The sequence below is a fragment of the Dreissena polymorpha genome, unplaced genomic scaffold, assembly GCF_020536995.1.
Source record: "Dreissena polymorpha isolate Duluth1 unplaced genomic scaffold, UMN_Dpol_1.0 chrUn009, whole genome shotgun sequence".
Classification (NCBI taxonomy): domain Eukaryota; kingdom Metazoa; phylum Mollusca; class Bivalvia; order Myida; family Dreissenidae; genus Dreissena; species Dreissena polymorpha.
This window is the reverse complement of record NW_026273323.1, coordinates 69,566-93,813: the sequence shown is the minus strand read 5'-3', so window position 1 is coordinate 93,813 and position 24,248 is coordinate 69,566. Positions and strand designations below refer to the sequence as shown.

At 35.0% G+C, this 24,248-nt stretch overlaps 1 protein-coding gene across 1 annotated transcript in view; it reads right to left on the bottom strand.

The window, feature by feature from the left end:
* The window catches only part of LOC127863458 (uncharacterized), a 95,344-nt gene that overhangs the window by 1,970 nt on the left and 69,126 nt on the right, over positions 1-24,248 (bottom strand). The window contains exons 2-20 of the mRNA XM_052402990.1: positions 19,483-19,553; positions 18,989-19,095; positions 15,313-15,402; positions 14,735-14,875; positions 14,268-14,383; positions 12,934-13,034; positions 11,259-11,350; positions 10,424-10,539; positions 9,664-9,788; positions 7,760-7,852; positions 6,975-7,147; positions 6,594-6,689; positions 5,709-5,837; positions 4,636-4,779; positions 4,091-4,175; positions 3,314-3,426; positions 2,322-2,478; positions 1,958-2,089; positions 802-978 (exon numbers count right to left, since the gene is read on the bottom strand). Coding sequence (XP_052258950.1) covers positions 802-978; positions 1,958-2,089; positions 2,322-2,478; positions 3,314-3,426; positions 4,091-4,175; positions 4,636-4,779; positions 5,709-5,837; positions 6,594-6,689; positions 6,975-7,147; positions 7,760-7,852; positions 9,664-9,788; positions 10,424-10,539; positions 11,259-11,350; positions 12,934-13,034; positions 14,268-14,383; positions 14,735-14,875; positions 15,313-15,402; positions 18,989-19,095; positions 19,483-19,534 — 2,239 coding nt within the window. The 5' untranslated portion in view covers positions 19,535-19,553. The remainder of the gene's footprint in view (positions 1-801; positions 979-1,957; positions 2,090-2,321; positions 2,479-3,313; positions 3,427-4,090; positions 4,176-4,635; positions 4,780-5,708; positions 5,838-6,593; positions 6,690-6,974; positions 7,148-7,759; positions 7,853-9,663; positions 9,789-10,423; positions 10,540-11,258; positions 11,351-12,933; positions 13,035-14,267; positions 14,384-14,734; positions 14,876-15,312; positions 15,403-18,988; positions 19,096-19,482; positions 19,554-24,248) is intronic.

Here is a 24,248-nt window from a genome sequence, read left to right as displayed (position 1 = left end):
AGCGCAACGTTTTAGTCGTTTGATTCCACGACTACTCGGTATTGAAGCAATCCCTCCTTAAAATCATTCAGCTCAGTACAAGTGAAAAGGGTTGAAGAAAGGCAGTAGGAGACATTAAATATGGCTCTATTTGCGAATGAATTGCAATCATGCCGTTGTCGATATCGGTATGACGTCGCGCCGCGATGCAGGTTCGATATCGTGTCGAAGTTAACCTCAGATATCGGGCCGATGTCCACATCTTACAGCAGAAAAAGACGGGCCGAATTTTTTTTAATGTTGGGACAATCCGAATTGCCTTATGCCGACGTCTGACTGACGGTTTCGAAGTCGGGTCGAAATCGCGTCATTTTACTGGCCCGGGCTCGGGTCAACGTAAAGCTTTGAAATAAGACCGACGTATAATTGCGACGGTACGACGGAAGTATGCCGATGTCGATATCGGGCCCGAATAGCGCCGTGTTGAAGGTCCGACCTCGGACCGATGTAAATACCGGTATCGGACCGATTTGCAAATCTAGTATAAATTTCCAGTATCGGGCCGATATACATTTGTTTTCTGGAAACTTAATTTATGGTCCGTGATACTAGTGACAAAGGTATGACATTAATGCGATGTGGGGATTTTTGTAATAAAATCAAGATAATAATGTATAATAATAATATAACGTTCAAACAAATGTTTCTATTAGAAAAATAAGAAGGGTTTTACAATCGCATATGGAATATTGACCGCCCTTTACATATCAGAAAAGTGCTTAACCTTTTTGTAAGGAAATGGGTGATGTCAATTAAACTTACCAGACGGTCCATATATGGCTACGACCTGTTCGTTTTCATGGTTACCACAGTCATACCATTGCTGCACAGCACGTTGGAAGCACGCGGTCTCATTGTCGTTTGCGTGCGCATACGTGTCGCGGTGTGTGCCCACGTCGTTCGGGTGTGCCGTGCATTTTGACACCACCAGCCAACAACCTGTAACCATTGATTTGTTGGGGACAATTACATAATCACACACCTTGGGAACATTGCACTTACATGAAATTATCGCTGTTGGGTTTTGTGTTTCGTTCGGCCGTTTAACCACTTGTTCGGCCGTCTGCTTGTCAAATGTTCTTTGTGCAATCATTTTAAGCCAATAGATTGAATTTTTCAAATATTCACGCCCTCAATAAGCATGCAAACTTGGACATCCTTCTCCTGGACTGTATATGACCAATACACAGATCAATTTATCACATTCCATTCCCTGTTTCCCATGTAATATAACCATAACGAATATTATATGTTACACATGTGTAATAAACTTTTTAAGCGTTTTCATTGGCTTAGCGTTCGATCGACCAATCGCCTTTTACTATTTTGTTGCAACTTCACGAAATGTCAACAAGATTCGGGATTTATCATAATCACCCCAGGAAACCCGAAACCTTGTGAGCAGTGTAAAACCATTGGAGTAGTGTTCGGTATTTTACCATAAACTTTCATAGGGTAAGGAAATTGGAAAAATTAAAAATGTTCAAGTACAATTTGAAAAAAATACTGTGCATGAACATTGATAACAAAGGTATTGTCCTTTGCCATTTTCATCTTTAACGTAAAGTGTCTATTCCGAAAGCATCCTTCATGAAAAATTGACATTATTTCAACTATTGTAACTATTTCGGATCTCCGAAAACGCGGTTAAATAATTAACGTTGTACTGTACTATACATTAAACGGGATAATGCAAATAACTGCAATAATATTATAGGTATGTTATACAATTCTGCATCGATGTATTTGTACTCGTACGCAGTGGGAATACTATATTGCACTTGTCTATCGGATCGTCCGATATGGCGTGTCAGATGTGTAATCGTCAAATATTGCACCTTATTGTACTTAACGATGTTAAAAAATGACCATATGTGACATTTATTATCTATTAATACACAAACAGCAGTTTTAAAACCTGAGTCGGAGACGTTGTACAGGTTGTTAGTTCGAGCTCCATCCGGGAGATATGCAGGAGCCGGCGATGTGGTCAGAGGCGCCTTTGTGGTGCAGGGGCCTGTGGATGGGTTCGACCTCAAGGTCGCGGGAACTGAGATATCCAAAGTTCATAATTGATTAGGTTTTACGTCAATAAAGATATATAAAAGCTAAAAAAACTATTCCATGACATGGATATACTAGATAAAGCATATAGATTAAATTAACCCGACCGATGTGCTTTGAAAACACAGTCTTTTTGGACAAATTCAATCGTTTATTTTACAGTTTGCTTATATATAATTTTTACAGCACATCTTTATCGCTACTCGTGCTGTTCAAACCTCTGTTCAGATGCACTGGACCAACACTCCCTTTGCAGCCGTATTCGCCAGGGGGCGGCACCTGTACGAAGCCCACTTCGTTGGCCAAGTTCTTGGCAAAACACCGCAAACGGAAGTCGGCATTTCCGACGTCATAGAAGTCCGTACTGCCAAATGCCTAGTTTCGTTTAAGAAAAAAAGTTTTAGTTTTCTTTTTAATCGTATAACACTAAGGAAATACTTACGAGATGATGCTTGCTTTGTTTATTTTATTTTAAAAATGGGTAGGCAAACCGACTTACCCACCAGTTTACGAAATTAATTACGCTAACGAAAAGGACATCTTTTAGTAAAAAAGCTTATCGCGATAATTCACTTTCCTTCCCTGTTGGTGCAGACTTCTAGAAAGCAGCTGCACTTACGGAATAACCATTTGTGTCCCAACGTTCGTAAATGATCAGAGACAGTTAATACAAACAAGTGTAAAAGTTAAGTCCGAAACTATTTTTTAAAGGAAATGTGATCAAAAACTAGAAAACAAGTTAACACTTATTATCACGGGTTTTAACAGCCTCTGTTAACAAATGCGCGTATGAACTTAAATGAGCGAGTTGATTTTAAATGTAATACAAGTAACAGCCGTTAAGGTGGCTTTTTCACGTTTTGGTAGATTGACAAAATACTAAAAAACATGTTTCAGATTGGCAATTTTCGTTGACGTTATGATAATTAAGATGACACAGTATTACTGAACATTCACCATGCTCTAAAATATCCATTATATGCATCTTTTGAAGATTAAAAAAACAACAACAGGAAATTATAAAGCATTACAATGTGTATAACACATTCCGTACTATACAAATACATCTCCAAAACACAAAGAGATAGTATATACGCTATACAGATATTGCCAAACATATATACGCAAGGCACTTTTTGGAAGCTCTCTACGTACCAAGCCAATATAAAGAAACGTTATAACACAGTCTCATCAATTTGGTCTTACTTACTAATATCGTGTCCGTCTCGTTAAACAGCTTTATGTTGTCTAACCACCCTCTCTTGGTCGGTATATATCCGACCGTTCCACTATTATATACAACGTTTTTGTGTATTTGGTTGCCTGAAAAAAAGTGGTTAAATGTTCAAATGCTCCCATAAAAGTATGAGTATGCAATGTGTATTTACTAATTCTAAACTCAGCATAAGTAAAAAATGACCCCATTATTTAGACGTAGAATGAACAAACTATGTCTTGTAAAGTATATAAAACAATCCGTCAATGCATTCTCATGATAACACAAAATATAAAGTGGCGAGCGCAATCGTTTTGATTTTCTGTTTCTTTGTAAATATTTCGTTTGATAATGGTTTTATTAATAGCTATTGATTGATTACTTTTTCCTTGAGTAAAAGTGTTTTCACAATTTTTGGATGAGATCACATGCGATCCCTGTAAACACTGACACGAACGCGAATTGAAACACCAGGTATACTCGCAATAATTTTTGCATCGCTTTTGTCATTTTCATGACGTCTGGATGAAATTATTGTCGTTACTAGCCATTGTACAGCGGATTAGTTTGGGAAGTTATACAATCAGAGGCTTATTGGATATAAGATTTTATCAGATTTATCAGATTTAAGCAACAAGCAACTTCAGTCGCACGTGCAGGAGATGATAAACCTAACAAGCAGGTGGGTAATTATTTATGTTAAGAAACCGATTGCTAAATCTCGTGACACAAAAGAGAAGAACTGGACACGACAAACAAACAGAGCGTCACCTTCCGGTAGGCTTTTATTGCGCTGGTCTATGATGGCCAGTTCCGGGTAGCGCATCGACCAAAGAGCGGAAGTGTACGGCATTTGCTGAAATGATAGGCCTCTTACAGAGCCCCGTCTCAGCGTTTTAATAACGCATATAGAAGTATCCGATCTTTGTACGTTCAACATGACCTATCGTTTTTATTAAAGTAACTGTTCGTTGTAAACACATTTGTTTGTTTATTGACTTTACCATTCGATTTCATGTGTGTGTTTATGTGTTTCTGTGCTGAACTGCAATATCGAGCCATCAGTATATTGTAAGAAACTTGTGAAACTAAAAACATGAATTCCAACCCACTAGTCCTGTTATGCCAGCTTAGGCAACAGTTCAGTCAAGAGCATGATTCCTCGGCGGTCCTATAATATGATGTATATCTAGGTATCGTAAAATATATTTATACAAAATCTCGCCTACGGAATATATTAACAAGTGTCCTCGTTCTAAAATCAGCCAATCACAATTGCAGCATCAGTGAACCATAACTTAGAAATGTTTACGTACGTGAAGCCTTTCCATAAGATCTTTATCATTTGGATGGCCAACGCCCCTTCCGTCTACCTGCATACTGTATCGAGTTGCGCCATAAAACACATTGTTTGCCACGATGTTGTCCCGCCCACCACCTATATTCACATGGACCTCGTTCTGTGAAAAAAAATTTTTTTTTATTGTCCTTGCCCAATTTAGAATATGTCACGTTTTTGTACAAATAATCGAGTGTTTATATAATCAAAGCGCTTAAGTTGTTCGCTATTGCATAATCTTAGATGCAACTCATTTTTCAAAATTATCTTATAGCTTTTTAAATCGCAAGTTTGAAATAAACACAACCCATTCAAATTTATAAAGAGTGTGTCTTGACGCACAGGTCGAGATGCGTGTGCACTGTTTATCATCATATTTATGTTATAGAGATAACTTAAACAAAATAACAACAACATGTCTCTTTTTATACGTTAAGAAAGCATTATAAATAGTATGAAAATGGTGTAATGATAACCATTTAATATAAAATAAAATTTGCCATCACCATCATATTACATGAATATCGTGGTAATATTGAATACCTATCACAATAAGAATAAAAGTTCACGATAAAAACTTTTTTTTGACACCAGATATAGAATTACAAATAAACAATAAGATAATTGATGAAATCAAAAATCTGCGAGCAGTACGTTTTACACATTTTTTATTGTTTTTTTTCTATATAAGCTCCGTTAAAATTATGTTTCCATTTGTAAATGAATATAGTTGAAGAACTCAACCCTCTCGCATAAATTATACAACTCTTTCTCGGCGCGGATGCGGCAGATGCGGAAGTTATCAGGTTTATCGTAGTTCGAAAAACTGGATTGAAACGCGTGGTATTAACCTTAGTTGTTCGCAAGCGAACTAAAAACCACATACAATTAAAACCCATACGATCGTGTGCATTTAATTAAATTGCAACTAAAGATAATGCAAGTATTGATCGATGTAGGAGTTTTACTGACTATTGTTACTATTCATTAACTACTTTAAAAGAAACAAACGTTAAAGTAACAAGAGAACATTATAATAAAAAACATTACATTTGAGAAGACGTTGTTCACAATCGTGGTACTTGAAGACTGGTCATCCAGCATGACACCCCGAACATCCGCTCCGGGGACCAGTCTAAGTGTGTCTGTCACGAGGTTGTAACGGATTTTATTCCCGCGCTAGAACACGAGGAAATACCAAGCTTTACTTGTTGGCATCGACATTTCAGCAAATGGGATACATACCTCGTCAATATTTACCTGGCATAAACATTTATGTATGCATATAAAGTACCGTTTTATGGGATACTCAAGTTTGTTTATTAACACATAATGAAACAAAAACAATAATATTACTCTTTTTTCGTTATGTTGCCAATTGTCTAAAAGACACGGGCACGAAAAAACCGAGTATGCACACAACACTCGTCAAGCTTGTAATATATGTTTTCAGAATGAATTGGTAGCATGTTAATAACTTAGTATCTATGTAATAGACCTGCTCGTAGCAGCGAAATAACATATACAATGTGCATTAAATGATATATTAAATATTATTGTGACACAGTCACGAACAAATCAAGTTTGGAGATGAGGACATACATCGGGCGTGTACTAGTAATTTATACCCTTAGGTATGTAGTATCCGGATATCGAGGGTCATATATTGCAAGGCCTAACGTATAATGTTTAAGATAAAGACAACACGTTTTCGATCCTCTTTTCGGTCGTCTCGCAAAGCTGCGGTCTATGTGGTAAGAGAAGCTCTGTATTAATTTGATTCTGTAAGAGGCTTTTTGAGTTGACATAAAAGCGATTGAGTGTTAAAACGGAATTAAATTATTTAGATCAATAATTTTGTGAGACGAATAATATATACAGTTCTTTATCCCGTTTTAAAAACGATTCACATTTAAAGGGGCAATCTTTACGTACCGTTGTCCAGTCTCTGCCTGTGTGCAGAGCCCCACAGTCGGATGCGTTCACGCACGTGTGGTGCACGTGGTTGTATTCCATAACAATGTCATTGCCCTGAATAATTATTGTTGATAAACGTTAACATTACGACGATTCCGCGCGTTTGCTCGGAACATAAAGTGACATCATGTTGTGTGCATTCAATACTTTGATCCACATGTATGCACAAATTAAACAGTTTTTAGTTGTAATATTAGCGATCCGTGAGTGCAAATGTTGAATAAACGGTGTTGTTTATCGAAAACAAAACTAAACAGTTTTTATCATAGCGATCCGTCAATAAAAAGCTGTTACATATATTTGACATACAAATTAAAAAGTAAACATTGCAATCTGTACATGGTACATTATCCCTGTGTACTGCCCGTTGTAGATCGTATTGTGCCTAACCAAGTGCCCCACACCGTTTATAGTAATCGCGTTGTAACCAACGGCACCGAGGCGGGAAAAGTCGTATATCTCGTTGTTCTCGATCACTGCTCCAGACGACTCGAGAAGCGCACGCTTACCGCCTATGGTTAAAGAGCTGACAGCGTTGAAAGAGCGTTGGTAAAAAAATAATTAAGTAACATTACTAGTGCGTTTGATGTACAAAAAATATATTCTTGTTAGATTAAAGTAAATAATGAACTTGCACTGAAAAGCATTGATTGTTTATTTAAATGACATTATCTTGCTAGAATAGTACCACTTTAAGATAGCCATTGGCTTCAATAAGGGTTTCTAGTATATTAAATTAACCAAGACTGATGTATGTAAACGAATGATTAAAATCTTAAGTACGTATATCTTGAAAAAAAAATCACAATAATTTTTTCTGGACAACGTAAAATAAATTGTTATTCGTTGGTTGGCGAAGTATAACCGTTCAATACGTAGCTAAGTATCGTTTCATGCTTTGACCGCAATATGTCAGTTATTTTCATTATAGCTGTGGGTAAACACCTATTATAAATTACAATTATTACATACACATCACATGTAACATCTTTAAAAGTCAAATAGAGACATTTTACCATTGTTTAGTGATACTCATTTATTCCACTCGGTGTATGCCCAGACGGGATAAAGGCTTGGAACAGACATGTAGATGATAGAGATATAAAAAGTTATGAAAAAGTTACCGTAAACAGTTATGCCGCCTCCAACGTCATGAATCATACACTGGGAGATTGTGACGTCGCGAGAGTCTCCAGAAAACAAAGCACCTGTTAAACCTGCATAATCAATAAATAAAATCTAAAATTGGAGTATTAATTAAACAGAAAATTATTTTAAATATAAGACGAGTTCTGAGACGTTTGGTACTAATTCTGCAAAACGTCGTTTGCAATGACATAATGATTTTGCGTCGAAATTCTTACAAAATTACTTTAGTTTGCCCAGTTAAAGCGTGCATAGTATTAAAGAAACAATAATTTTTACTATCCTATGATTAAACAATGTAAATTATAAATGGATTGGCTGCGCTTGATCTATCAACAATTTCTTTCATTTGGATTACTGCCCTTTTACATTCGTATGCTATTCAGACATTTACAAACTTAACGATTCTCGATCCACATTTCGATGTCGATTATAGCCATAAATGTATCGCTTCAGCGTGGATGTTACTGATTGTCGATAAAGCTATAAAGTTAAGAGTTCGTTTTTGATACGCGTAACTGTTTTATGAGACCCGATTAAAAATTATTGCAAAACCTGATTATTGAACAAAACGGAAATGAAAACTAACTTAAAATTAATGTGAAAAAATGGCGACAGGGACCTTTGGTATTTATCTGTTTACATTAACATATTATTTATAATTTTTCGTAAAAAAGTGTTTGCAATTAAAGAGAGTCAGTTATCGTGTGCTAGATGTAGCACTGTCACCTCTGAACTTACCTGCCATCAACACCCGGACTTTCGCGAACAGTTATAATTAGTTCGATGAAAATAACATTGACAACAATAAAAATGTACAGGGTATAATGCTGTTTTTTTTTATTGTGATCATTGTCCTGATAGCGATTGCAATCAAAAGAAAGAATTCTTTGAATGAAAGTGATTCTTTAGATGCAAAAAGCATAAAGCAACATTATATTAAAATTAAATTGGTTGTGGGCACACATGTTTTTTAATCAAACAAATAATGTAGCTCAGTTGTTACATGGAGAAGTCTTATTTTATATAGGCTTCCTTGATTGGAAAAATCAAAACAAGAATTAGATATGATTGTTAATTACCAAATTTTCAATCATAGACTTTTTCAGAGTGGTTTGGTAACAGTTCGATTGAAAAGAAAAGCAGTTGATCGAAACTGACAATATTTGACTTTGACGAACAATCGGTTATTCGCAATTAATTTGCGTTTGTTCATTGTTTGTCTAAAACATAATTCATTCAATTGGTCACTCCAATTATGGTCTTGAAGCAAGGTATCATGAAAATAGTAAGAAACTGCCTAAACACACACTTACATTACCGAAAGTTTATTGTGTAACAAAATTGTAATATTAGTTATTTTTTTAGAATGGTTGCTATGGTAACCGATTTTTTAAATGTTCTTTTTAACTTATCTAAATTAAAATGTTATATGTTTTGTCTTTGTAACAGGACCATTAGTAAGTGATTTTCTTTTTCGATTATAAATGTATTGAACCATCATGCAAATGACTTCCTGACAGGAAAATAAATGAACAGCATGTCAAATTTTGTGTTATGATGTGTAGTTTTACATTTTTGAAATTAAATAGACGAATATAGTTAACATTACATTTACTTACTATACATTGAGGCTTCGGAAAATGTTATAAGTAAATTTCGCCCATTTAAAACATGTTTACAAAAATCTCTGACAATGATTCAGAATATGTACCTTATATGCATGTTTATGTTTGCTTAACATTAGGAGTATTATATTACAATTCGATCTTTTTTTCATTAAATCAATCAATTGAAGATATGAACATCGTTCGACTGACAACATTAGCTCAAACTATTGAAATTAGTGTTTGTATTAATCTTCTGCATAAATCATCTTCACCTGTGTTTCTTATCTCCAGGTTTTGTATCTGGATGTCGTGAACGTTTACCCCAGAGATCCCATGACCTCGGCACGCCTCAAGGGTGAAGTCGGTCAATGTTATGTCGTGGACATTTTGCGCTATACTGGATGCGAAGAAATTATTAAGTACAACCACTTTTCTAGAATGAGGAAGATCGTGCAAGTTGAAATGATCGCACAAAAGTGTATTGTCTGTAGTATGTGTTGAAATTTTATTTTTATTTTCCTATCGTCCGATTTACAACTTTACTTTGCTGTGAGGTTCTACAATCGAAATATTGTTTAGGCAACATTTCATTGATATAAATTTGGTATATAGTTCATTTACAATTATGTTATTAATTTAGGTTTATTGTTACTATATGTTTTGCAAATGGTATGCAGTATAAAAATTATGAGAGCATACTGTATGTGAATTGTTTCGAAGCCTTTCGAGTGAGCCGCTGAAATATTAACCGCTACGCTTAAGTAATTCCTTGTAAGTTCAGTAATTTCACAATAACATCCATAGCTGAAAAGCGCATTGAGACGAAAATGAGAATTCCCTTTAAAATCATGTAAATGAATAAATCCGGGGCTTTGGGATTTTGATAATGTGACCACAATGTAATTTAAGCAGGGTGTTGTTCGTAAATATCAGTTTCGTGATTTAAAATAATAAGTTCCCTTTGTTTTCATGTTGCCAATCGTGGCATAGCAGCTTTTAAAGACATGCACACAGTAGCTTTGAAAGACATACTTGATACAGTCGTTGATGAGGGAAACGTAAGTAACGTCTGAGAGACTGATATTTCCGTCTTGATTTGGCATCCACACGTAGAGATTACCAGAGCTCCTGTCCATGTAATATTCACCCTAAAATGTATTGCAACATATTTCCTTCGCTTCCTGCAAAGTTCTTACGAACATTTATTATGAAATTATAAACATTGTAAACAAGAAATTGAAAAACGTTAAGTTGTATATTTTTGTGTATATTATCTATTCTTAAGCCTACACATTGGTTGGTTCAATACGCGTCTGAGGTTGTTGAAGCGTATTATTAATTACACCGTTAGTAACTGATGGTGTATGGGATACACACCCTCAGTAAGTTCATACCATACGAGAGCGAAGCTCGAGTATGCATTATAATACTAAGGTTGTATACTAGTTTCCCATACACCATCAGTAACTAACTGTGTAACGATTATATCTCAACCGACTACTCGATTACTCGGGGTGTATGGAAATTACTCGGGGTGTATGGAAAATACACAATGGGCACGTGACCGCTGTAATCCAATCGGATTGGGTAATTTTTGTAGGATTGAGATATACCCTTATATCCGTAATATTCGTCGGCATGACAAAATGATTCCCCAAAATGGTAATTAAAAAAACATACATAAGACGGTATTTTTTTCGATCTGATCGCTCAATGTGTGTTTTACCGGTACTAAAAATAAAAGATACGTAAATATAATGCTTGTCCCTACAATGTTGTCAAAGAATTAAAGCGGGTACACAAATGAACAATTGCAATTATGTGTAACTGTGTGCGTTGTAAAGCGATACAGCTCGTGGTGACTCACCGAGGAGTCCAGCTCAGAGAACACGTTGTAGAAGCGGAAGTAGCCTCCTTGATCCGCAAAGCGAACTTGTTCTGGAGGCCCTCCAAAATGACCTTATTGGCAAAGAAAATATTATTAATGATGTCAAACATAATGACAGCTCAATAGCTGTGATGTTCGATTTAAACCATGACACAATACTTCCTTTTGTTGTCAAATTCATCTGTTATTGGCGTACGGTAGATAAAAATTGGTCTGCTGAAACGGATAATAAAAACATAAAATAATAAAAGTCTTCATTTTAATGTTGTAAATTAATTCACTTCTCAGAAATCTACCGAAAAGGACATCAACTCATTAAATATAAAAACACAGCTATTGTTCTAATTCTGACCAATCAGAGCAACACAATACAATAACAAGTTTGAAATTTTCAGTCAAACACTGGTGTGTGTCTTTTTAATGATTTCTAACAATCATGCCCAATAAAGAGGTAAATATATAACTCTTTCTAATCAGATACTGTTAATGGTTTGTATTTTATTGTTATTTAACAAAATTAATTCATTTGATGAATAAGATATTAAATTAGGGCATAGGCATTTCACAGTTTGTCAATAGTGGGTGGGGTAATGGTCAGTGTTTTCTTGAAAAAAATGTCATAAACTAAATATAATAATTGGTAAGATGTATCTATTTTATTAGATAAAATAATGATATATAGTTAAATGACATTCGTCTGACTAATAAAATGTTGTCTTGCTTTTGAGTTTTTTCGTTTTCAAGAAGGTCTATATGCGCGCGTGACATATTCGTTACATGTAAGAAATCTTAAGTGATGTAATTGATGTTTGATCGCCCGTTAAGTGACACTTTCTATTGTAAGTTATTACTTCTTGTCTAAATATATTTTAAACTTTTATTGGTTGCAATACACTTGTTGAAGGCTTACTATCTATTTTGTTATGTAACATTCAAAGCATGACAACTTGAATAAATGGAGTTTATGACAAAACACTTTTTGACAGGTTCCTCACCCACTTGCAGGTGTGATGACTCCTTAAACCGATAACGCAGAGAACATTTATGTTGCTTTGACGGGTAAACGTTTTCCGGCATATGCCGTTCTTTAGCACTACTAGCCGAAGGCCAAAGGAACTTATAGGATGGTATGGTTTCCGTCGTCCGTCCGTGGGTTCGTGCGTCCGTATAAGCGGCTTATATGCAAACTGCTCAATAACTTTATAGTGTGCTTATAAACCGCATATAAATCGCATATAACTCCCTTATACCCCGCTTATATGTATCAAATTTTTATATGCGGCTTATACTTCGCTTACATCTCACTTGCATGTAAAATCCCAACATGCGACTTATTAGCGACTTATATGCGAAACTTGTAAACTGCTTATATGCGACATATAATTTTGTTCGGTAAGGGAAGAAACGTTCTGGTTAAGAAGCTAAGGGCAGGTGTCAAGGGGTTGTGACATTTTCATGTAATTTTTCAGAATGTCAGCGTGTAAATTTAGAAAGCGTTTAAATACAAGTTTTCGGAAAGCGCCTTTTATGAAATATATGTGTCAACAAGAGTTTTGAATACGAAATTCCCTTTATATCAAAAACATATTACTGTTGCTGTTAAGCCTCTTTTATCATGTTTTTTTTAATTTAGAGTAAATAGCTATACAATTACCAATTTTAAGTCCGAACTGTGGATTCTTCACCAAAGTGACGATGCCCGTCGAGGCATTTAGAGTTGCCACCTTCACCGACATGTCCGCCCAACTCCAGAACCTGTGACAGAGGTTCTAACGACATGCATTCTAAAATGTATCCGCTCTTATGATTTACCATGGATAAACAATAACGCTACGAAGAAAATTCGATAAAGAAAAGATTATATCGAAGATACGTAAACACACTTGTCAATTTTTCGACGTGTCAGATATTAAGTAAAGATTCTTTCAAACAACCCATATTTTGAAAATTTGCAGGCAAACTGAAGTCTTCTGAAATCTGGGTCACGAACGCTGGAAAATTATACGGTCTTCCGTTTCTTTAACTCGCAAATTCACATTCCACCCCTCTTCGATAAACACGCGAACACTTTCGAGGCGCACAACTCAAGCAAAGCTTAAATTAAAATTATTATGTTGCTAGTAAATATTGCATAAATACAAACATCCTAGGTACCCAATGTAAACACTGACAATTTCTGAAAACAGTCTACATAAGAGGAAGAGGCCAACGACTCGGTTGAATGTTTGAAGCTAGGAAAATTCTCCTGGATGGAATGTACCAACTTAGTTATCACATTTGTGAACAGTTTAATTCGTGTTTAACTGCTCGCAAAATGGCGTCTTGTTGGAAAAATGCAAATGTGTGTCCATTCTTTAATAAGGGCGACCCAGCTCTGACATCCAAGTAGCGTCCGATATTTAAACTTAACATTACCAAAAAAGTCTTTGAATGAAGCAAACATTTACACATACATAACTTCCTTAGTTCAAACTCAGATAACCCACATACCCAATATATCTATTGTCATGCCTGACCTTTCGTCATGTACCCCATGCAACAGTTTTCTGTCGACAAACATGTTCGTTTGAAATACTGCACCCTTAATTTAAGGGTCAGCAGCAATACTTTTCAATACGTTGGCTTTTGTTCTAATACCGTGCAATCATGTAATTGGTATAACATTGTTTAATGTATGTTTGAGCAATAGATCATCTCCATTGAAATACATATATTTTAAAAATTTAATAGATGCCCAAATGCCGCCTCCTATTTTTAACAATAGTACACGCTTATATATCACAAACATGTGTCATCTTAAATACTTTTCTGTAAGTCTTCTTATTTATGCAAACAGCGTATTCTTGCTTTAAACTAACAGTGTAAAAACAACTTATTAGTGTACACGTAAACTAAGTCAAATATGCAATCCTTGCTTTCTATATAGAAAAGCTTAACACACATATAAATTCCCCAAACCAATAGTTTGCGTTTCCACGCAATTCTTACCAGTAGCCGTAAACCCAAAGGTCCGTCTCATTAACCCATCCCGTCGGTACCGACGAGTTGTACTGGAATCTGGTACCGTTCGGACCGGCCGGAACCTCAATTATGTTGATGAAACCCTGGTGATGCAAATTTAAGGTCCAATGTGTGTAATTTGGTAGTGCACGTTTACCCACATATATAAGATATTAAAACAAGTATTTTGTACTGAATGGACAGCTCGACAGCGCTTTATGTTCAACTGCAAGAACCTTATATCTCGTTCACTGCTCTACTTCTTGAAAGCGATCATGGGATTGACATTGTAGAACGTTAAAATGTGATTACTGATTCATTTCCAACATACTTACATACTTACCCTTATATATTTATTACTTGAGTCTTACATGATAAACCACGTAAATCTAAACGGCCAACACTTAAAACCCGAAAGAACCGAAAAGTTATTCTTTTAAATCTTTCCAACTTGCCTCATTTGGCCACTGCGCAACGTGTAGTGGTTTCCCGTTAAAGAACATTTCTATAGGCGCAGGATTTTGACGGTAAAATCCGAATTCGTTGATTGTTCCGAAGTTTGTGATACCAACATCCGGCAAATGAACCACGCGGACCTATATATTGATTCATGTTTATATTGTGGTTTAACGGTATTTGTAGATTTAGTTAATATGAGATTATATCGACACTTACATCCTTAACAAACAGATCTGGGATTTTCCATGAAAAGTTGACATTCTTCAAACATACTGCTAAAGAATCTGTTTTCATTATTTCCGAATCATAAGCATCAACATGCGCTCGTTTTAAAATCAGAAAAAACGCCTATTTATTATCTTGTTTAACATTAGTTTGGTAATATCCATAAGCGATTATTGGCAATAATTGAATATTAATGTTATATATTCAAATATGATTTGTGTTCGAATATTGTGCACATAATGATTTTCATCGGTTGCGATTGATTAAATAGTCACAAAATGTTGTAACAAAAATAATGTCCTTATATGGCATTTCATTTATCCAATGATGGTTTGATAGAAAGACTTACGTGCTGTCGTGCAATATGTGGCAGCGTAGCAAGAACGTCATGGTCGGTCACGTGCTTAAAATAACGGCTTTCGATTGGTTTACCGCCCGTCTAGAAAGGAATCATTCCATTATATACGTATCTCTACATAAGAGTGTTTATGATAGGAAAACTTAAATATAATTTGATTTATATTAATTTAAACAATCATGGTTAGTAATACATTTACTGAAAATGTGGATCTGACATGCACATCAAATAAAAAAAAATATAAAAGAATATTAAAGTTTATTTCGACGTACGAATATATACAGCTCATCGATATTAATAAACATATGCAATAACCGCATGCGTTTCAATTAAATAAAAACAAAAATCAATTCAAAGAATAATCATTTAAAAAAGGAATGAAATACACCATGTTTTCGTAGATGAGGTTCATAAATAGAACCCACATAATGCCAAAACGTAGTTTACTAATAATTGCAACAAATATTACATTATTCTGTGCTTATACTAATCAGAGCTCTTCCCCATTCATTAAGGGCGCACTGACACAACCTTTTACTGAAGTTCAAAAACACTCAAATTTCATATATTAAATGAATTATTTTTTTGTGTTTAATACCACGAATATTTGATCTTTTGGGAGAGATTATGTTTTGGGTGTTTTACTGACTACATTATTTTATTGATGGCATTGCAAAATTTAGATACAATAACGTAATCTTAAATGCTTCGCTTCAGATCATACGATAAAAAAAATCTTACGATCGTTAACACTCATCACTAACTAGTTATTAAACTCGCTTGATCATAAAGTTCGTAACGGGATCGCTCGCTTACAAAATGCTTAAACTTTTTCTATACCAAGATGTGTCTAAAACATGTATGCCGCCCGCATTGGGGTGAAGTCTACCGTGTTACCTTAAACTTTGATCGCTTGAATAGAATATTATTATGGAGTTTCTTTCGCCAAAAATATCCAGTATATTAATTCATATTGTCTTGTGAATGCTAAATATATTGTGTGGAAGCACTTTTCATGTTACATACCCATGTGTATTGATCTTTGACCTGTTGATCATAGATTCAATATGAACCTGTCTTTTTCCTAACTATTCAGCTAAGCAACATTGATGATTATAGGTCAAATCTTTCTCTAGATATTGTAAGGAAACAAATTTCTTTCATGCTGTTATTTGCATTCGGAACACTTGATTCTTGTCAAAATTCACGTGAATGGTGAATTATTTGTATGATATACCCCACAGATCTTTGACAAGAAACGAATGTTCCGCATGAAAAAAACGCCAACAACATCATAGCGAATAAAAAGGTCATCATGTTAGATAACCCAGCTGCATATCATCACACACACATACACAGCATATCATCATAAACACACATCATACCATCGCAAACACACAACATACCAAAACAAACACACAACAGACTACCACATCATTTCGATGAAACAGCCGATATAATAATTTCCAGAAGAATACAGACGAGGCGTTTCATAACCGTGACACTTCACTTGATGATCTCAATCTTTATAGACTTCTTTCGTACCTTTCAAATAACCACTATTTCAATGTGCATGACCGTACGTCAAAGCGTCCTTACAAAATTTTCAGAAACGAATGTCATGTAACTATTGCATGTGACTTAGACGAGTGAGTTGTTCAACGAACTCGTATCAAACAGTGCCATTATAAGCGCTCCTTAGAGTTAAACCTGACACCGATTTCTTAATTTCTGCTCATGTCGTTATCTACGAATCACAACTCGCTATTTTTTCATTCCATATAACCACTTTAAAAACTTGAATTGATGTTCAATGCGTTCTCAACAACATAATTATAATGATAAATTTCTTTTTGTGACGTCATACGACCGACTTTCCCAGTTGTAATCTACATGCATAGGTCATTGGGTTTATAACGTTCCATTTTATTTATATTTTCTCTCTGATAGGCGTTTCTTGTTTGATTTAATTATTTTTATTTTTTTAGCAGTCACATAAACAACCAAGCTATGTAATATGGAATTTTTACACCCATTATTGCTACTTCTTCCTGTATTTGCGCGATGATTATCTGAGATACTAACTCCATGACGCTATATTCTCAAATCTTTTTCTATAAAGAAGGAATGTAGTTGACAATTGTTAATAGTTTTATTTGATCGTTCTTCAAAAAAGTTGTAACTCTGTTACTCTTGTATCTTCAATGAAATTGAGTAATTAAATAGTAATTAAATTGAATGCGTTTTAAGTCCCTTTTATTATTGTTTAATTTGAGTTACAATGCTATGACGTTAAATTTAATAACACTTATATGTATTAATGAATATTGCTGGGCCAAGTGTGAGGTTGAGCGCTCTATAACCAGGTTTAAACCCCAATGCTTTGCATTGACCGTTCCAAGGCGGTGACCCCAGCTTTATTCATATTTTGTGTTTATGTTGGTTTGTATTGTGCTGTATTGTGCTGTTTTGTACTGTTTGGGCAATCGGTCACTTGCCTTAAATAAAGGACCAACTAATTGTTTTAATGAAAATTCAATACTGCTCCAGCAGCTGGAGTTTCACTTCTTTATATTGTTACAATCTCTGACTTTTGACTTGATGACCAAAGCAAATAGGGATAAATCCTTTCGCCCAAGCAATCTTTACACCAATGTGTATGATGATATGTCAAAGCGTTCTCAAGATATTGTGCTGAAACAAATTTTACTGTCTCTACATGAACACTTAGCTCCTTAAACCTTGACCTTTGAGTTTGACGCGTTGACATAAAAACGCTAGTATTTTTCCTCCAAGCATTGATATGAAATAATATGCAACCGCGTTTTACAAGTGTTTTTAATGCTTTGCCGTGTCGAAGATCCATTTCTCAAATGAAAGCACCAAATAGTCAACTACATGTTTATAGTAGCAAAGCAACGCATGCGCAGTGTTCTGTCTGTCATGTATTCGCGCAATTCAATGGCGTCGTCGTATGATCATATGACATGTTTTGTTATGATTCGGGTATTTAATGGAGCTAACACTGCAGAGTATACTCTTTATTTAAACACGTTTATAAACAAATCGTATATCGTTTGGACCATGACGATGGGAAGCATTGACATTGTATAGTAGAAATAAATGTAATACAGAGTCTGTACATCTGGCAAGCAGGACCAGGAGATTATATCCGCCCTGGTTATCATTTTAATAATTAATAGTGAAGTATTTCGTTAAAACGAATGTGTACATACCCCTGAATATGACCTGACGTGAATACGAGCGTACTTCAACTACCACGTGTACGGCCTGACATAAATACAAACATACTGTGCATGCCACAAATATTGCATAACTTAAATACTAACGTACATTGTGACAACACGAATATGGCTTAATGTTGTTGGTATAAACGTCTACTGTTCATATCATGTTTACGGCCATGAGTCGTAAAGAACGTATTGAACCTAAAACGTATGAAGCTCGGCGTTGATACGAACATACTGAACCTACACAGTATATGGACTGACGTGGTGAGAACGTTTGTACATTCTACGTTTATGGCCTAACGCGGATGCTAATGTAATTTTCCAACACGTATAATGACCTGACGTTTATATGAGCGTATGTACGTTTATTATAATACTAATACGGCCTGACGTTGAAACAAACGTATTGCACATACCACGTATACGGTCTGCCGTTGATACGAACGTATGACGACGTTACTGATGTTAATTTGCAAAGTTGCTTCAAGATCGTGATGACCTTTCAGTAACTCGATGTAGGCCGCTAGAGGTGTGGATCAATCAAAAAATGTATTTATTAAGCATTCTATACATCAGAGAAAGTCCTAGAGAATATTGCAAGTAAAGCTATCGATTATTTGAAGATGTAGACATTATTTATCATCAAAATTTGTAATATCCTTTACAATTGTATACTATCAGAGATCCATAAACAATAATTCTATAAAATGGAAAATTAATCATTAAGATTATAAAATCAACTCACTTGAAATGTTCTTGAAATAAAACAAATTACATGTATACCATGTTTTACTTATCGAGTGCCCATGTTAAAAAAAAAACATAACAGTAAATATAAACAACAGTCATGAAGTACATCCAACAGTCAACAATTTAGTATTTGCAAATTACATAAAATAAATGTACGCACTGTCGTACTTAAATCCCTTGAGGATTGTAATCGCATGTTGAATCGTTTTCATAGGGATGCCTTCGCCTGTACTATAAATATAATGTTGATATAAGATAGTATTTCATTGTTATGAGAATTCTAGTAAAATTTGTGATGGCTACAGTAATGTTGATGGTTACTGATGTTAATATATCTACTAGCCATAGATGTTCTACGTCTAGATAAAGATGCGGCATATCTATTTAATATAATTGTGATACATAAAGTACCTATAGATGTAGTACATATTGTTGCTATAGATGTGGTACATAAAGTAGCTATAGATGTGGTGCATATAGTAGTTGTAGATGTGATATATCTTGTAGCTATAGCTGTTGCATATCTAGAAGACCCAGATTTGGTTCATATAGTACCTACATATGTCGTAAATCTTAGAGGTATATATGTAGTACATATAGTACCTAAAGATGTTGCGTTTCTAGTAGCTATATGTATTTTCTATAAGTTTACTATGCGGTATATTTAATATTAGCGCTATTTAAGTGTATACACATGCATATATTGATTGAAGCTTACCCGTTGTTGAGGTCAGAGCCCGTGGGACTGACATACAAATGAACGTCTGCAGCTGTCACCAACGCCAGCAGTCCATTGCAGCTTAGTAAGAAAGCTACGCTGGTTAACATCTCAACATGGACGTTCCAATACGGACAATGATCACAATGGAAAGAATTATGTTTAATTAATATGCAAACATACTACAGAAACTCAATTACGGACGTGTTGATAAGAAGCTACCAGTATATCAGTACTAGGTGTACTCAATACCGAGTTGGTTTATTCAGTACAATGACATTTCAGTGGAATGTAGGACAAAACGGACTTGTCCAAACAAACAAACACAACGAATAGTATACATGTATCGGCGTCGGACTGCCCTTTCTACCAAATTCTGGCGCGTCATAACGAACTAAAGCTTATGTAACAAAATAATGCAACATGTGTCAAACATAGAAATATGTTTGATTTCCATTCTGACAACAACAAAATAACAATTTAGTATTTTTACCAACGTCAGCATAAATCTAGAACGCCATATGATGCAGTGATAACGGAATATTATTTATTTTGAAAAAAAAAACAAAGAATACCACAGATAAAACACTTGCTTGATATCGGTTATTCTTAATGTTCTACTACCATCCTTGGCGGTGTCAGGTAATTAAATTTAACTTTCAATAAAATTCGAGTAAGGATATTTGTGAAATTTTAAATATCGATGTTGACCTCAAATGATACTGCGTTTAGGTTTAGGATTTAACGTTAAACAGCTGGTATGTGGTATGCCATGGTAGTTAAACGTGTGCAAGATTGACTATAGCATTGAATAATTTCAAAAAAATGGCAAATAACGACATTAACGATTTGAATCGCCGCCAAATAGTATCAGTGAGGGCATCAAACGCCGTCGTGTCACATTTGGTTTGGGGTTATCGTGTAGTTCAACTGCTTTCGTTGACTTCCAAAATGTCCCTTGAGAAGTTTTTAACATCTGATTTATTTAAACGAACACGTCTGCGTTTGGGTTGATTGTGCACGTTTTCACACATATGTTGTGCATGTTATTACCTTTATGTATCTTTCACGCATAATATTCTTACAAGCAAATCGGCTTTTATGACGCAGGAAAATGTTAAAGGCCCTATAAAGGTGACAAATCCAATTATTATGCATATCAACTTGTCTAATTTTTAGCGGATTTCTGTTACTCTTGCATAAAAAAATGCTAATAACACAGCTGAGGTGCAACGTTGTCAATAAGTATTGAAGATACTCGTTTCATAATTGGAAGAAATGTTTACAACTTTGCAACTAATGTGATATGTAGCCCCAAAGCTGTGACGTATGCTAAAAATAGCCAAAAGAACATTCACTTTTAATTCTATTTTAAACAACATTTTACCAGCAAAAAGTAACTAATTAAATCACTACAAACGTTTTGACCATTATAAGAAGAGGCATACTTTGTGAGTGATACCGGAAAACATTGAAAATCACGATATATATTTTTGGTGACCCGAGTCTTCACTTTTCCGAGTAAACAGTGATGTATATAATCTGATTGTTTGTAAACACGATTGACTTGGAGGACACTGTATTTTGAGCTCAAAACAAGTTGTATTGCTCATATTTTTACGGTAATGTCCAATAGCAAATATATATTGTTTTTGATAACCTTTATATATAAAATACGGAAAAAATATTTAAAAATCGGTAAATAATTACGGATCTTCACCTTTATAGAGCCTTTAAATATATGGGTTGTTTTATTGTTCGAAATCGGTAAAAAAAGGACAAACGCCACCACAAAAACAGCGCGCTCGACCATTCTTCCGATTTGATTTAATAACGTTCATTTTCTGTCAGTCATCTTTTAAAATTATATATTGCATGTTTAATATAATTTGGATGTACTAAAAAGTTAAATTTAACAAAAAACTTAAAATAAAATTGTTGACAACACAAAATGTTGCCATGCCACAAAACTAAATTTTATCTTTTTACAATTAATTTATTTTAATTTAAATAACTTTCTCAAACAATGTCTGCTAGGGCGGGCGTGAAACGTCGTTTCACGTTTGGCGGGTTTCTTGCTTGCCCAGCAGGGTAGAAGGGAACTTGTCATAAATCTATTGGATTAATTTAGATGTTTTGTTTAAGTTTATGACTTGTGTACTTGCTTCGTTACTTCGTCCTAATCCCTTGGTGGTGATAAGTCGCAATTTAAGTGGAAAGGCGATTCATAATTGAAATTGTATGCACACATAAAAGGTTTTATGAATCGAACTTGGTTAAAAGTTATGTAAAGACGCGGGGCGGGTTGGAATTGTGCCAAAAGGTTGCCTAATGTCGCTTAACGCTCATCCAATCTGGTGCCAGGGTCCGAGTCACGTGACCACGCGCTTAGCGTCCTTTCGCAGACAAAGCAAAGCGCCTTTTTCTCAGTCTTAGAGAACGCTGTTAGCAGAAAGTTGCTAGAAAAATTATCGTACCTCCATTCAGACTCCGCGTAAAACATTTATATATATATATATATAAATTTTTTTTGCTCATTCATAATACCTTCTATGTGTGTTTTTGACTAATGCCTTTTACATTGTCATGCATATTGATGCAGTTATAAATATGCCTTTTATTATGTACCTTCAGGTATGCTTTGCCTTTATATGTATTAAGGCGGGTTTCTTGCTTGCCCAGCAGGGTAGAAGGGAACTTGTCATAAATCTATTGGATTAATTTAGATGTTTTGTTTAAGTTTATGACATTTTGCAATAAATGTCCTTTTCATTCAGACTGGTTTTCTGTGCTTTCTTCGTTACTTCGTCCTAATCCCTTGGTGGTGATAAGTCGCTATTTAAGTGGAAAGGCGATTCATAAACATCATAAACACGCATTTCAAGGCAAAAACCTCAATGCTCTATTTATTGAGCGGAAATCTTATGTTTAGAAACAATGAAATTCTCCGTGACCGCACGGTCACCCCAAGCAAAGTATACATGTGACAGAAGATCATTAGAATAAGTTAGTGTTACCATCTTTCACCACGAGTTTAAACTAATAGGATAGCTAAGTTTTCACAATAACTTTTTTATCATACACGTAAATTATATTGTTGTTTTTTTAAATAATAAGTGCGAAAAATATGATTAGCCTACAACAAAACATGCAAGATGATCTCAACAGATTATGATTGGGTGACCTTTCAAGTTATGTGTTAAAACAAAAAATCGCTTTGTGGAAACTAGTTTTTGCGGCTTAAGTGTTTGGCGGTTATGAAATTCTGCGGACAACAACGGTCAAATCCAATATCTAGAATTTTCTCGAGCTAGCAACTGCACTCGTCCGCAGGTTGAACAAATAATCAACCCTCTGTAAAGTATGATAGTGGCCTTGTTACATGACTATGGAATTATTCGGCAAGCTCAGTCAAGCTTGGACCATCTACAAACACCACAGAGCCGAGCCTATATAAATAGTCAACCCTGAGAACAGCGGTCAGTTAAGGGAACTGACCAAAGTGACCGTAGTCCGCAGGTGACCGTTATTTTCGGATCACAATTTTAAGATGGTTAGTCAGTAGGTAGTATTGATACGTCGTTACCCCACCCAGTCGTTTGAATACAGTGTTAAACAAAGGCTCATAGCCGATAACAAAGCATAATAAGAGAACTAACTTACATTTAATAATACAGAATAATAACTTATAGATTGATTTAATTTCATATTTTTAAACTAAAGCAATGACTTAATCAACGCTAGTATAATTGTTTACTAATGCATCTCGTTCATTCAGTAAATAAAGCTTATCACGTGACATTGACGTCACCTCCGAACAAGTGTAAAAGCGGATTCGCTGTCATAAACCGATAGTACGATGTATCTGTACCGTTCACATTCATAGAAAAAGACGCAAAAAATTGGTTAACATTTATTTGTACGCAAACATCACACAAACAACATTTTCATGCAACACCCTCATACCAACTACAAACATTCATTCATTCTTTATCAAAAAACATAGCACATTATGCACAAAAAAGATAACTTATCACGCAAAAAACTTCAAAACACACACAACCATTCTCACTCACAACAATCAAAACAATTCACTCCAAGCAAAAAAAACACTTTCATATATGCCTGAAGATTGTTATAAATGTTGCAAATCAGTGTATGGTGTGCCTTTAAAAGCCGATCACTTATCCTCTTATCGCCTTCTTTTA